This window comes from Megalobrama amblycephala, linkage group LG21, assembly GCF_018812025.1.
Source record: "Megalobrama amblycephala isolate DHTTF-2021 linkage group LG21, ASM1881202v1, whole genome shotgun sequence".
Classification (NCBI taxonomy): Eukaryota; Metazoa; Chordata; class Actinopteri; order Cypriniformes; family Xenocyprididae; genus Megalobrama; species Megalobrama amblycephala.
Window position 1 is genome coordinate 31,562,703 of NC_063064.1, and position 16,038 is coordinate 31,578,740.

The window sequence follows — 16,038 nt, forward strand, 5'->3', positions numbered from 1 at the left end:
CCCGGGAACCTCCGCGTCACGTGACTCACCCGGCGCCTCGTGTGCAACTCTTCTCTCTGAAACAAAATGGCGGCGCCGCATGGCGTAAAACTGAAGGATTTAAAGTGTGATTTCACGGACAGTACAGCAGTACACGCGCACCAGGACGCTCAGGTTTGATATATGCTTCTGTTGTGTACATGCAGATGTTTGTGTGAATGTGTTCTGATGACGAGCATGTGTAGAAAAGACGCTCCGCATGTGAACACGTGGACGTCAGCGCGTGCTAGAGGCGGATGTGAAGTTATAAATCGAAATAGAAATCTTGTTAACGGCTCAAATGCGGTTTAATTAGTTATTCACGTGTCTGAATTAAGTTTTTGAACAACAGTTTATGATTTTCAACTGTTTAAATGATCATTCACCGGTATGTGTAGATTAAGGTTGAAACATGATATTCAAATATAAACTGTCGAAAATAAAAATTCTCTCTTTCAAGCGCATAAAGGTGGGAAATATCACTGTGTTTGATAGATTCTGTATTCAATAAGTATGATAGGCTATTAAATGAATGAAATCCAACGATTTATTTATTTATTTTTATTTTACTATTGCACGATCTTATTCTATTAGTGCTAATCTTTAAATAAATGAATGGATTATTAAGTTAATTCTCTCCTCTGTCAGATAATGTTCGTGTTTCTGATCTGAAATAACGCTGACGTGTCTCACCTGACACACACCTGACAAAATATACTGATCCAGATTCAGTCTGAATGAATGAACAATGATTCACACTGAAATCAAATCAAAAGTTATTTATTTTAAGTTCAACTAACTATTAAAATATAGTAAAATATATAATGGTATTATTCTTTATGTATGTATTTTTTGTTTCTACTGTAAAATTGTAAATGTAAGCTTCAGTATCCACAGCTTGTTGTACTAGTAACTAGTATTTTGTATGTTTCTGCCATGAAATAAAAACTAAAAAACATTTTATAAAACAGTTTATAATCTCTCAATTCTTCAAAGTCAGAATTGCATGACATAAACTCGCAAATGTGAGGAAAAAAGTTGCGGTTTCTTTTATTTTTTTCTGTGGTGGAAACAAGCTTTCATAGTTTTGATGATTTTTGTTTTATTTTTGGCCAAACATAATTTAAATGATTTACTACCAGGCAAACACTGCTCACAATAATCTTATTAATACCACATTTGATAGGAAAATACATTTAAAGGGTTAGTTCACCCAAAAATGAAAATAATGTCATTTATTACTCACCCTCATGTCGTTCCACACCCGTAAGACCTTCGTTCATCTTCAGAACACAAGATATTTTTGATGAAATCCGATGGCTCAGTGAGGCCTGCATAGCCAGCAATGACATTTCCTCTCTCAAGATTCATTAATGTACTAAAAACATATTTAAATCAGTTCATGTGAGTACAGTGGTTCAATATTAATATTATAAAGCCACAAGAATATTTTTGGTGCGCCAAAAAAACTAAATAACGACTTATATAGTGATGGCCGATTTCAAAACACTGCTTCAGGAAGCTTCGGAGCGTTATGAATCAGTGTGTCGAATCAGCGGTTCGGAGCGCCAATGTCACGTGATTTCAGCAGTTTGGCGGTTTGACACGCGTTCCGAATCATGATTCGACACAAAAGATTCATAACGCTCCGAAGCTTCCTGAAGCAGTGTTTTGAAATCGGCCATCACTAAATAAGTCGTTATTTTGTTTTTTTGGCGCACCAAAAATATTCTCGTGGCTTTATAATATTAATATTGAACCACTGTACTCACATGAACTGATTTAAATATGTTTTTAGTACATTAATGAATCTTGAGAGAGGAAATGTCATTGCTGGCTATGCAGGCCTCACTGAGCCATTGGATTTCATCAAAAATATCTTGTGTTCTGAAGATGAATGAAGGTCTTACGGGTGTGGAACGACATGAGGGTGAGTAATTAATGACAACTAACCCTTTAATTTAATAGGAATTACTTTCTCTTACACAATTTTTATGTGATTACAGGAAAGTCACGGATAAGTTGTAATTCCTTATCGTAATGATTTTACAGCTTTGACTTTACTACAGCCCAGAGTTTATGGCCTGGGTTTAAATCCTCCTAATCCTATCCAACATTGTTTTGTGTGTTCGTTTTATCCACAGATTGAATTTGGAAAACATGACGTTTCCGTCTTTGATCTGGATGTTGGAAGGATCTCTGATGCTCTCCATGGAAGCCTGGATCCTTCGATCTTATCCATCTTTCAGGAAAAGAGGCCGACTGACAGTGTGGAAAGCGAGGCGTCGCTTCTGTCTGCGCTGACCGAGATTTTAGACAGCGTGGACGTCGAGACGTTATCGCCGTTTGACATGCTGCCAGACGCAGAGATTTTTTCGGCTCAGAAGGGTCTAGACCACACGGTTAGTCGTTGTTTTGTGTCTCTGTATGTGTAAAAGCGTTTAGTTACTTTACTTAGTCGCACTTTTCCCCTCACAGCTCAGAAATATTCTGCATTCGACCCAGTCGTCGCCGGATCGAGCAGCATCTCTTCAATGCCCCAAAATCTCACAATCACCCGCCTCAAGGTCAAGAAAAGTAAGTTTCCTTTGCTTTATCCTGTTATTGATGCACAGTTACTCACTGGGCGAGTTCCCGTCTCCACAGCGTCACACCCAACCGATGAGTCACAGCAAACCGCTGTACGTGTTGTTGGTGCAACTTGTATCTATACTGGATTTTTGCAGATAAATTTGTCTGAAGATTGAATAATTGGCCAATAGATTTTAAAATCAGTTATATGAATGAAAAACTAATGCAAATTAGTGATGAACTTAATAATAATGACTTAAATGTAACTTTTGGCCTCTAGCGGTTAAAAACTGCATGCATTTTGCAGAAGAACATTGTTTTGGTCGTGCTTCGGCTCTGCGCGGATGAATATGATTATGCTACAGCTCATAAAACATTCACTACTAGGCTTAAGAGATATAAGCAAGCAGTTTTAGATGGAAAGGATGAAGACGTTGCTGTAGCTTTATCCATTAATAGACACGGCATTTCCTTAAATAAATTCCGGCACATCTGCAACAACTAGGGCTGGGTAAAAAAATATTGATTTCTCGATTTTAATCCGATATTGAAACTGATATCGATTCTCAAATCCCAGGAATCGATTAGTCTAGTCTGTTTTCAGTTGATGAATGAGCAGAATATGTAGCTCCTCCCATCCAATAAATCGCAATAATCTTTGTTACTTTTGATATGAAGCAAAGTCTCAGATTTCAAATGACGTCCATCTTATTATGAGATTCAAAAAACAAATACCGTTTTGGCGCTGTTTAATGTGGCGTGACGGATCGCTTTAGCGCCTCAGTTAAAGAGAAGCATGTGATCATCCTCTCCTCCGCTTTAATACCAGTTACAGCGAAATAAACATGCATGAACATCTGAAGGTATGTTAAAATATACAGTACAACTTACTGAAATCCGTATCACGTCTCGTGTAATCGCTCAATCAGTGTTTCAACCTCGGAAAGACGTTAATAAAACAGCTTCAATGTCATGTGACGTCACATTTACCTCAGAAAAACATATTCAGTGACCATAAACTCATTAGTCAGCTAGAAAAGTGACTCTAGAAAGATAAATATAGCTATGCACCGTTACATATTCATTATAATTTATAATGTTCTTCAATATTTAATGCATGTTTGAATAAATCAGTTATGACAGTCGCGATTTAAATGTTTATATTTAAAAAAAACGAATTGGAGTAGAAATATGATTATGTATTTCTAAACTTTTTTTATAATAAAAACATCATTGAGTGTAATTTAAGTGTTTGTAAATAAAAAATAAGTTAATTTAACCTTCAGTATTATTATAATAGTACCAGCTGACTCTCATGTGTAGTTTACAGCATTAGTGAGAGATTTTTCCTCTAGAAAATTTTCCATGTACTGAAACTGAACAACATTTCAAATCTCTCAGCTAAAGAAGAAGCTTAATCGGCAAAACCGATAACTCGTTTAATCCGTGTTTTGTGTGGTTTTCTCCATCAGGAGGTGGTAATATCAGACAGACAGTTGAGACCCCGTCGCCATTTGGGGACCCAGATTGAGATTGATGATGAGAAGAACTCGAGAGAGACCAAGAGCCGCTCTGTGAGAAGCTTCCGCATTGAATCCGACCTGATTTTCCTACAAGACGGACGTGAATTACTTGCAGATTTAGTGAGACACATGCATCCGTACTGCATCCGGACAGATCTGGAGAAAGAGAGCCGGAGCGCTGAGATCCATGTGTCTGCAGAGGAAGAGGAGGAGTTTGTGGATGTAGAGGGTTACGAGGAACAGGAAGAGAACTTTCCTGGCCAGTCGGGACTAGGATTAGACTTGCATCCTAAAGCAGAAAGCGGCTCACCTTTGATGTCCGTATCCGAAGAGGAGTGTGATAAAGACGAAGCAAATGCACGAAATATCTCATGTTTAGAGAAAAACGTTCAGATGATTATTCAGCGCAGCGCTTTGGTCAAAACCAGCGATGCAGGACGGATGAAGAAAACGGTGACCTTTGCTGTGAATTTAGTCTCCGTTCATGAGTTTCCACCTGATTCAGATTTGCCAGACGACTCTGAATCCACATCCTCTAAAAATGACATCACTTCCCCTCAGAAGCCCAAATCCCTCAGTCTGCAGCAGTACCGTCTCCTCAGACAGAAGAAACGACCTCCTGAAGAGAGACGGATGGACTTTCGAACGAAATGGCCTTCTCTTCCCGACCTTCCCAGGGAGCTTCCGTCCATCCTGCCGGACTTGTTTAAACTGAATCCAAACACAAATTCTGGTGCGACAGTAAAAGCACCAGCTGCTAAGGTGAAGATGTCTGCATCTCAGCCGGAAGAAATCACACGTCCCTCCTGTCATGTGGTCAGAACGTCTGCAGATCTTTGCATTGACCCTCCAAACCCGGTTTTAGTGCCCTTGAAACCCACACATAAGACGGACAGCAGTGCAGCGCCATCATCTGCGATAAACTCGACCCAAACCCAACCGGCGCTTACAGACACACCAGAACCGCTGAATTCGGACTCAACACCTGATGTTTGTGTTTCTTGTGAAGAGGTTCGACTCACTGAAACTTCAGCTCCAGGTTCACCAGTGAGAGCCGGAGCAGAACCTTCGGATCAAAGGAGTCGTCCGTCGGTACTGATGCCCTCGACCGTCACAGAAAAACACAGCGGAGGACAGCAGGACCAGACCACATGTGGCGAGATCGGTGAGCAGACGTCTAGAGATGTTTAAAGACTGTGATGGATCATTCATTCACATACTGGAAAGCAGGATTATTATCGTGAACTAAAACTTAAATGATTAAAAAAAAATAATTTTTTTTACGTCAAACAAATGTTAAATGAAAGAAAATATATAACTTTTTAAAATTTTTATTTTGATTAGTTGCCAAGTTAACATTTCTAAAATAAAATAAAATAAAAATTCATAAAAATGTAATTATAAAATAACAAAATCTAATAAAAATGGCAAAAACACAACAAATGTTACTAAAACTTTAAATTTGAAATGAAAATGGAAAGTATAAAAACAAATTAATTTAAATTATTTATAAAAACTCTAATACAATCTAATTCGACACTAAAAAGACAAAAAAATTGACAATGACAATAACAACAAAATTACTAAAACTTTTAATTTTAATTTAAAACTACAATAGAAACTAAAAACAATAAAAACTAAATATAAAAATATAAAAAACAAACTAATTAAAATGACAAATACATGAAACAATTACTAAAATGAACTAAAATGAAAATGTAAAATATATAAAAAATTAATTTAAAACATTTATAAAAACTATATAATGGATTCTAAATAGACAATTTTAAAAATAAAAATGACAATAAAACAAAATCACTAAAATGAACTAAAATTAAAATGGAAAATATAAAAAAATCATGTTTAAAATATTTATAAAGTAATAGAAACCAGAAACTAAATAGACAATAAAAATTAAATAGAAAAAAAACTTATTAAAATGACAGAAACATTCAAAAGGACTAAAACTAACTAAAATTAAAATGGAAAATATATAAAAAAATAATTTAACATTTATAAAAACTATAATGGATTCTAAATAGACAATAATTTTAAAAATAAAAATGACAATAAAACAATAAAATCACTAAAACTAACTAAAATTAAAATGGAAAATATAAAAAAAATCATGTATAAAATACGTATAAAGTAATAGAAACTAGAAACTAAATAGACAATAAGAATTAAATAGAAAAAAAACTTATTAAAATGACAGAAACATTCAAAAGGACTAAAACTAACTAAAATTAAAATGGAAAATATATAAAAAAATTTATTTAAAACATTTATAAAAACTATAATGGATTCTAAATAGACAATTTTAAAAATAAAAATGACAATAACACAAATCACTAAAACTAACTAAAATTAAAATGGAAAATATAAAAAATCATGTATAAAATATTTATAAATAGAAACTAGAAACTAAATAGACAATAAGAATTAAATAGAAAAAAAACTTATTAAAATGACAGAAACATTCAAAAGGACTAAAACGAACTAAAATTAAAATGGAAAATATATAAAAAAAATAATTTAACATTTATAAAAACTATAATGGATTCTAAATAGACAATAATTTTCAAAATAAAAATGACAATAACACAATAAAATCACTAAAACGAACTAAAATTAAAATGGAAAATATAAAAAATCATGTATAAAATGCGTATAAAGTAATAGAAACTAGAAACTAAATAGACAATAAGAATTTAAATAGAAAAAAAACTTATTAAAATGACGCAAACATTCAAAAGGACTAAAACTAACTAAAATTCAAATGGAAAATATATTTAAAAAAAAATTTAACATTCATAAAAACTAATGGATTCTAAATAGACAATAATTTTAAAAATAAAAATGACAGTAACACAAAATCACTAAAACTAACTAAAATTAGAAACTAAATAGAAACTAGAAACTAAATAGACAATAAGAATTAAATAGAAAAAAACTTATTTTAAAAAAAAAAAGAAAAAAAATATTTAAAAACAATCATCTAGAAACTAAACAGAAAATAAAAACTAATAAGATGACAAAAATACACAAAATTATTAAAACTAAAATTAAAATGAAACCGGAAAACAAAACTTATTTAAAATATTTAGAGACTAGAAATTAAATAGACAATAAAAACTAAATAGAAAAAAGACAAAAACACTTAAAATGAAAATGGAAAAACATAAAAACAAAACCTTATTAAAAATGTTAATAAAAACTATAATACTATATCAGTGATACAAAAATAACACTGTTTGAAAGTGTTTCATGTTGTTTGTTTTGCAGGAATTGAAGCCGCGGATCTGACCAGCCTTTTGGAGCAGTTTGAGACTCAAGGTATATAAAAACGCATGTTTGTTTATGATTATGTGTAATTGAACAGACAGTATCAGCTCAGATAAGACCCGTATGCTTTATCAGCTCTGAATCATTTTCATCCCATGAAAGGTTAAAGTTGTCTTTTGCTTTCAGACTGAAGTGATTTTCCCATCTGAATGTTCGTCTCTTCGGCACAGAAGACAATATTGTCCCAGATTTAATGCAGCCAGAGACGGACACGGTCCCAGTGTTATTAAACTTGTGATTAAACTCTCACTGAGTTCTTTAATGGTGTAATAGCTTCTGTAGAACAGCTCATAAACGAGGAATGAATGATGTTTGTATGTTCAGGGCAACCGAAGGAATCTAAACGTCACAGGAAATGATTATAGCAACTAACGACAGTTGATATCAATGTGGATTCCTCAGTCAAATTGTGTTTCTCTGCAGCTTCTGAAGGGCAGATGCTTCCAGAAGTTTCCCCGGATGAGCATCAGGATCGACGGCTGACGGACCTCAGCAGCACTGCAGGTCAGAGTTCATCTCAAAGTTAGTGGTCTGATCTACACGCAGGTAACAGGTTAAACTTTAGATTGTCGCTGTTGGGCGGAAAACTTTTATCTCACTTTTTTTTTTTCATAAATCATTACTATCAGTCACTCTTTACGTCTGTCTGTGGGTTTTGCAAATATTTAACCAATGAAAAGTATTAATCAGTCCTCGTAACTCCATTGGCTTCTCAAACTGTCAGTCAAACTCTGCTGCATCGCTTCTTGTTTGCAATGCAATTATGAATAAAGAACTGGTTTTCTGAATAACTACAGTTCTACAGCACTATATATAATAAAGGCTAATGTTTTATGTATTTGAGGATAATGTCCGCCCCATTATAATCACATTCATTAGGAAGAATGCAGATTAATATGCTAATGAGCATGATGTCATCAACTTTTTGAGCAGGCTTTAGCTAGTTTCCACAGCAGTTGACAACATTGTTTGTGTCATTTGACATGAATATTTCCTTCTCTCCAGGGCTAACTCCACCCGCCACACCTCCACATCAGATCTGGAGACCCCTAGTGCCGGTCAAAGGGATAAAACATGAATCCATCAAGCCGCCGCCCAGCAAAACCATTCAGATTATCGAACCTCGCCCACTGCCGCCCAGCAAAACTCATTCAAAACCTTCACTTCCCACCTTCACTCCTGCATCAAATCCCTCTCAAGCGTTCCTGGATCACGACTACTGTGGGATTCTGGGCAGCAAGACGTCTTTTGCGCACATGAACTCGCGTTCGGGTCATTGCGATTACAGGACGTTGTCCGAGGCGCCGCGTCTGTCCGATTCGGTGCTGCTGTCTCCTGACAGCTCCCCCTGCAGGATGGGCGTGTTCGAGCAGGCGGAGTCTCTGAGGGGGCGGACCTTGCGCTTTTCCTCCCGCTCTCCGAGCCCATTGGACCGTGGAAGGGTGAAGAGGCGGGGTTATGATAGACGATACCGGCGCTCCAACTCCAGTTCAAGGTCGTCTTGCTCCTCTTGTTCTTCATCTTCATCATCGTCATCTTGTTCCAGGTCTCGTTCGCCACCCAGAAAAAGGTACATGAAAGATGTTGCTACTAAAATACAGTAAAAATGTAGTTAAATAATCATGATTTTCACTTAATAAACACAAGATTGATGGTTAATAATTAGTATTATTTATATATATATATATATATATATATATATATATATATATATATATATATATATATATATATATATATATAATATAACATCTCAAAATGAAAACAGTTTCACCGATAATGTTAATTATGATTTTTAGTTACAGGTCCAGGCATTCTGGAAGCAGTTCCTCGTCCCGCTCCAGTTCACGCTCGTCTTCTCGTTCTCCTCCTCGCAAGCGTGGACGCCGCTGCTCCAGATCACGATCCAGATCACAAACCAGATCACGATCCAGATCTTTATGTCGCTCTCGTTCTGGTTCTGGTTCGCGCTCGCCTGAGTCGGACTGGAGCGAGTCTCGCTGCACATGGAAGAGGTCAGTGTGAACGCAACAGAAAAGTGTGACTCTTCTTGTGTTGGATTGAGTCTGAATCAGTCGTCTTTCTCAGTCGCAGGCAGAAGGAGCTGAACCGGCGTCGTGAAGAGGCTCGTAAACTCCGCCAGCAGAAAGCTATCGTAAGTGTCCAAACCATTGTCTCTCATCTGTTTGTGTCCGTGTCTGATGATGGGCTTGATCCTCAGGAGGAGCGCAGGGTGGTGTATGTGGGAGGAATCCGCAGAAGCATGTCGCCTTCTGACCTCAAAGATCGATTCTCGCTGTTCGGGAAGGTTGAGGATTGCACAGTCCACCTCAGGAGTCACGGGTGAGATTTACAAACTCGTGTCGGTGCATCATGAGAGTGTTCAGTATCGCTTTATGGCTTTTGATATATTTTCTCTGTTCTCTGCTTCTAGAGACAACTACGGCTTCGTCACGTATTACAACCGAGACGACGCTTACGCTGCCATTGAGAACGGAAGTAAACTGAGGCGCCCAGACGAGCTTCCCTTTGACATCTGCTTTGGCGGCAGACGACAGTTCTGTAAATCCAACTATGCAGATTTAGGTTGGTCTGATGAATGATTTCTCGCTGATATGAGCAGAAATACAATTTTACATCATCGTTTAAGCGCAACAGAGCAAGTTGAACCCAGAATACGATTTACTGAAATAAAAACAAATGCAATCGCACATGCGCAAATAAAGAAATTAAGAGCCATAAATATTAGTGTTGTCATTTTACAGTTGTTTCATTATATTATCTTTGTATTTTTACTTTTTTTTTTTTTTTTTTTTTACAGTAAAATATTACAATAGTAATATCTCTTTTGTTTTTATTAGTAATATTTGTTTTTATGTAATAGTAGTAATAATAATAACAAAAATAATAGTCACAAAATTTTGCCTTTTACATCGCATTTTAGATTATAATCACAATTTTTATCAGAAAAATCGTGCAAAAAATCGTTTGCAATTGTGCAAATGCTGCATGTGAAAATTAAGACCATAAATATTAGTGTATTCATTTTACATTTGTATTATATTATTTGTCACAAATACTTTTTTATTTTACAGTGAAATATTACAATAGTAATATTCGTTTTGTTTTTATTTAGTAATAATTATTGTTGTTGTTGATGATATTATTATTTATAGCCATATTGATATATAATTACAAAATTTTGTCCAAATTGTGCAGCCCTACAAACAAGCACAGCGATCCTGGGATTTTTTTACATCGCATTTTAGATTATAATCACAATTTTTATCAAAAAAACAAACAAAATTGAGACAGCCATAAATATTAGTATTGCCATTTTACAGCTGTATTATTATTTTATTATTTTTCATAAATACTTGTTTTTTTATTTGACAGTAAAATATTACAATAGTAATATTTATTTTTTGTTTTTATTAGTAATTTTGTTTTTATGTAGTAGTAGTAGTAATAATAATAACAAAAATAATAGTCATATTGATATATAATCACACAATTGTGTCCAAATTGTGCAGCCCTACAAACAAGCACAGCGAACCTGGATCGCATTTTAAATCATAATCACAATTTTTCAGAAAAATCGCAATTCGATTATTTTTTTTTCCCAAATTGTGCAAATGCTGCATGTGAAAATGAGTGAAAATGAAGAAATTAAGACCTTAAATATTAGTATATTCATTTTACAGTTGTATTATTATATTATGTCACAAATACTTTTTTATTTTACAGTGAAATATTACAATAGTAATATTCGTTTTGTTTTTATTTAGTAATAATTATTGTTGTTGTTGATGATATTATTTATAGCCATATTGATTAAAATTTTGTCCAAATTGTGCAGCCCTACAAACAAGCACAGCGAACCTGGGATTTTTTTTTACATCGCATTTTAGATTATAATCACAATTTTTATCCAAAAAACCCCAAAATATTAGTATTGCCATTTTACAGCTGTATTATTATTTTATTATTTTTCATAAATACTTGTTTTTTTATTTGACGGTAAAATATTACAATAGTAATATTTATTTTTTTGTTTTTATTAGTAATATTTGTTTTTATGTAGTAGTAGTAGTAATAATAATAACAAAAATAATAGTCATAATGATATATATAATCACAAAATTTTGTCCAAATTGTGCAGCCCTACAAACAAGCACAGCGAACCTGGATCGCATTTTAAATCATAATCACAATTTTTTTATCAGAAAAATCGTAATTCGATTTTTTTTTTTTTTTTTTTTTTTTTTTTTCCAAAATTGTGCAAATGCTGCATGTGAAAATGAGTGAAAATGAAGAAATTAAGACCTTAAATATTAGTATATTTATTTTACAGTTGTATTATTATTTCTCACAAATACATGTTTTTTATTTTACAGTGAAATATTACAATAGTAATATTCGTTTTGTTTGTATTTAGTAATAATTATTGTTGATGATATTATTATTTATAGCCATATTGATTAATTTTGTCCAAATTGTGCAGCCCTACAAACAAGCACAGCGATCCTGGGATTTTTTTTACATCGCATTTTAGATTATAATCACAATTTTTATCAAAAAAACAAACAAAATTGAGACAGCCATAAATATTAGTATTGCCATTTTACAGCTGTATTATTATTTTATTATTTTTCATAAATACTTGTTTTTTTATTTGACAGTAAAATATTACAATAGTAATATTTATTTTTTGTTTTTATTAGTAATTTTGTTTTTATGTAGTAGTAGTAATAATAATAACAAAAATAATAGTCATATTGATATATAATCACACAATTTTGTCCAAATTGTGCAGCCCTACAAACAAGCACAGCGAACCTGGATCGCATTTTAAATCATAATCACAATTTTTCAGAAAAATCGCAATTCGATTTTTTTTTTTTTTTTCCCAAATTGTGCAAATGCTGCATGTGAAAATGAGTGAAAATGAAGAAATTAAGACCTTAAATATTAGTATATTCATTTTACAGTTGTATTATTATTTCTCACAAATACATGTTTTTTATTTTACAGTGAAATATTACAATAGTAATATTCGTTTTGTTTTTATTTAGTAATAATTATTGTTGATGATATTATTTATAGCCATATTGATTAATTTTGTCCAAATTGTGCAGCCCTACAAACAAGCACAGCGAACCTGGGATTTTTTTACATCGCATTTTAGATTATAATCACAATTTTTATCAAAAAAACAAACAAAATTGAGACAGCCATAAATATTAGTATTGCCATTTTACAGCTGTATTATTATTTTATTATTTTTCATAAATACTTGTTTTTTTATTTGACTGTAAAATATTACAATAGTAATATTTATTTTTTTGTTTTTATTGGTAATATTTGTTTTTATGTAGTAGTAGTAATAATAATAACAAAAATAATAGTCATGTTGATATATAATCACAAAATTTTGTCCAAATTGTGCAGCCCTACAAACAAGCACAGCGAACCTGGATCGCATTTTAAATCATAATCACAATTTTTTTTAATCAGAAAAATCACAATTCGATTTTTTTTTTTCCCAAATTGTGCAAATGCTGCATGTGAAAATGAGTGAAAATGAAGAAATTAAGACCTTAAATATTAGTATATTTATTTTACAGTTGTATTATTATTTCTCACAAATACATGTTTTTTATTTTACAGTGAAATATTACAATAGTAATAATCTTTTTGTTTTATTTAGTAATAATTATTGTTGTTGTTGATATTATTATTTATAGCCATATTGATACATAATTACAAAATTGTGTCCAAATTGTGCAGCCCTACAAACAAGCACAGCAAACCTGGATTTTATTTTTACATCGCATTTTAGATTATAATCACAATTTTTATCAGAAAAATTGTGCAAAAAATCGTTTGCAATTGTGCAAATGCTGCATGTGAAAATTAGTGAAAATTAAGAAATTAAGACCATAAATATTAGTATATTCATTTTACATTTGTATTATTATATTACTTGTCACAAATACTCTCTTATTTTACAGTGAAATATTACAATAGTAATATTCGTTTTGTTTTTATTTAGTAATAATTATTGTTGATGATATTATTATTTATAGCCATATTGATTAATTTTGTCCAAATTGTGCAGCCCTACAAACAAGCACAGCGAACCTGGGATTTTTTTTACATCGCCTTTTAGATTATAATCACAATTTTTATCAAAAAAACAAACAAAATTGAGACAGCCATAAATATTAGTATTGCCATTTTACAGCTGTATTATTATTTTATTATTTTTCATAAATACTTGTTTTTTTATTTGACAGTAAAATATTACAATAGTAATATTTATTTTTTTGTTTTTATTAGTAATATTTGTTTTTATGTAGTAGTAGTAATAATAATAACAAAAATAATAGTCATAATGATATATAATCACACAATTTTGTCCAAATTGTGCAGCCCTACAAACAAGCACAGCAAACCTGGATCGCATTTTAAATCATAATCACAATTTTTTTTATCAGAAAAATCGCAATTCGATTTTTTTTTTTCCCAAATTGTGCAAATGCTGCATGTGAAAATAAGTGAAAATGAAGAAATTAAGACCTTAAATATTTAATTTTACAGTTGTATTATTATTTCTCACAAATACATGTTTTTTATTTTACAGTGAAATATTACAATAGTAATATTCTTTTTGTTTTTATTTAGTAATAATTATTGTTGTTGATGATATTATTATTTATAGCCATATTGATACATAATTACAAAATTGTGTCCAAATTGTGCAGCCCTACAAACAAGCACAGCAAACCTGGATTTTTTTTAAATCAAAATCACATTTTTGAAAATCACATTGATATTTTTTTTTTTTTTTTTTTTTTTTTTTTTAACCCCCAAAATGTTCAGCCCTAAACAGAAGTTAGTTAGGATAAGATTCTGATGCATCATAAAAATAATAAAGTTTAGGTTCTGCCTCATTTCTGTCTCGTTCTGTGGTTTAGATTCCAACCGGGACGTCGATCCGGCATCCAGGAGCCGATGCGAGTCGTTTGACTTCGACACGTTACTGAAACAGGCTCAGAGAGGACAGAAGAGGTAGCGGCACAGAAGATGGAAGAGAGACTCAATGTTACCTCAGAGCACTGAAACAAACCAGTTTAGCTTAAATTACCAATTTAATTGCTGGTTTTTAGTGCGAGACATGTGTTGGACACTTTCGTTCTGGTTTTGACTGGTCACCCATCATGACTCCATTGGTCAAGTTGGCTTACTTGCAATATAACCAGCTTGTTTCTGTAATAGACCAACATTGGCCACCTATAGGTTCAAACTGGTTTAAACGAGTATTTTGGGTTAAACTCTATTAACTGCATCTGTATTTGTGACATAAATGCACTTATAGTAAATGTCATTGATGGACAGATGACGAGTTTGACCTGGAATAGTTGTTTTTCAGCAGGGTAATTTGCACTTCACTAAACTGATTTTACCTTCACCTCTTTCTTACTTGACATTTAAAACGTCCTGTTGAAGCACTATTGTGTATGAATATTGTACATAAGCATTAATGTATGAAATCATCTTCACGAAAGGACATTAACTTGAATAGCGAATGGTTTGTCTTCTATATATAGCTTGAGTGTTTTTTAAGTGATACCAAAAAAGTTTTTCCCCTCTTTCTCAGTTGGAATGATGAATTACAGAATAAAAAAGTTTATGTATTAACGACTGGCGTCTCTTCTTTTACACTGAACTCAGTACATTAAAGAAAGTGTAAAGATGAATCTTATAATCAAAACATTCAACAGACGTTTGTTTGTTTGTGGTTAGTGGATAAAGGGTTAGTTCAACCCAAAAATGAAATAAATAAAGCGTGGAGAATATTTTTGGTGCGCCAAAAAAACGACTTATTTAGTGATGGTCGATTTCAAAACACTGCTTCAGGAAGCTTCGGAGCGTTATGGATCTTTTGTGTCGACTCATGATTCGGATCGCGTGTCAAACTGCCAACTGCTGAAATCACGTGACTTTGGCGCTCCGAACCGCTGATTCATAACGGTCCGAATCTTCCTGAAGCAGTGTTTTGAAATCGGCCATCACTAAATAAGTCGTTATTTTGGTTTTTTTTGGCGCACCAAAAATATTCTCGTGGCTTTATAATATTAATATTGAACCACTGTACTCACATGAACTGATGAGGCCTCACGGAGCCATCGGATTTCAACAAAAATATCTTAATTTGTGTTCTGAAGTTGAACGGCATGGGGGTGAGTAATTAATGACATTATTTTGATTTTTGGGTGAACTAACCCTTTAATATTTTGTCAAACATTACCGGGTTTGTGCAACTTGAAGCAAATAATAACAAGAAACATCACAGAAATCCTAAAATATCCACTCACCTGACGTTTGTCCTGTTGTTTTCCCGCTAAAACTATGTCACGTGCTGGAGGGCTTCTTTAAGGAGCGGGAAAAACCTATAAATTCACAAATTAAGCAATATTCCCAAGAAAACATGCTTAGTTTGGAACATTCTATGAAAAAAAAAAATGTTTTCTGAACAAATGATCAGTTTTTCATTGTATACGAAAACGAACATCAA

The 16,038-nt window shown here is 32.9% G+C and overlaps 1 protein-coding gene across 2 annotated transcripts; it reads left to right on the top strand.

Moving 5' to 3' along the window:
* The first annotated feature begins 14 nt into the window (after positions 1–14).
* On the top strand, positions 15–15,157 carry si:dkey-93h22.8 (uncharacterized protein LOC449943 homolog). Of its 2 annotated transcripts, none has more exons than XM_048172369.1 (12): positions 15–153; positions 2,163–2,420; positions 2,497–2,595; positions 4,062–5,277; positions 7,398–7,448; positions 7,881–7,961; positions 8,463–9,027; positions 9,257–9,472; positions 9,546–9,612; positions 9,679–9,800; positions 9,892–10,043; positions 14,438–15,157. In XM_048172369.1, the coding sequence occupies exons 1-12, from the start codon at positions 67–69 to the stop codon at positions 14,533–14,535; spliced, it is 3,012 nt and encodes a 1,003-aa protein (XP_048028326.1). In that variant the 5' UTR covers positions 15–66; the 3' UTR covers positions 14,536–15,157. The 2 variants fall into 2 exon arrangements, with proteins under 2 accessions (XP_048028326.1, XP_048028327.1); XM_048172370.1 differs by having other exon boundaries at positions 9,263–9,472.
* The last annotated feature ends 881 nt before the right edge of the window (positions 15,158–16,038 follow it).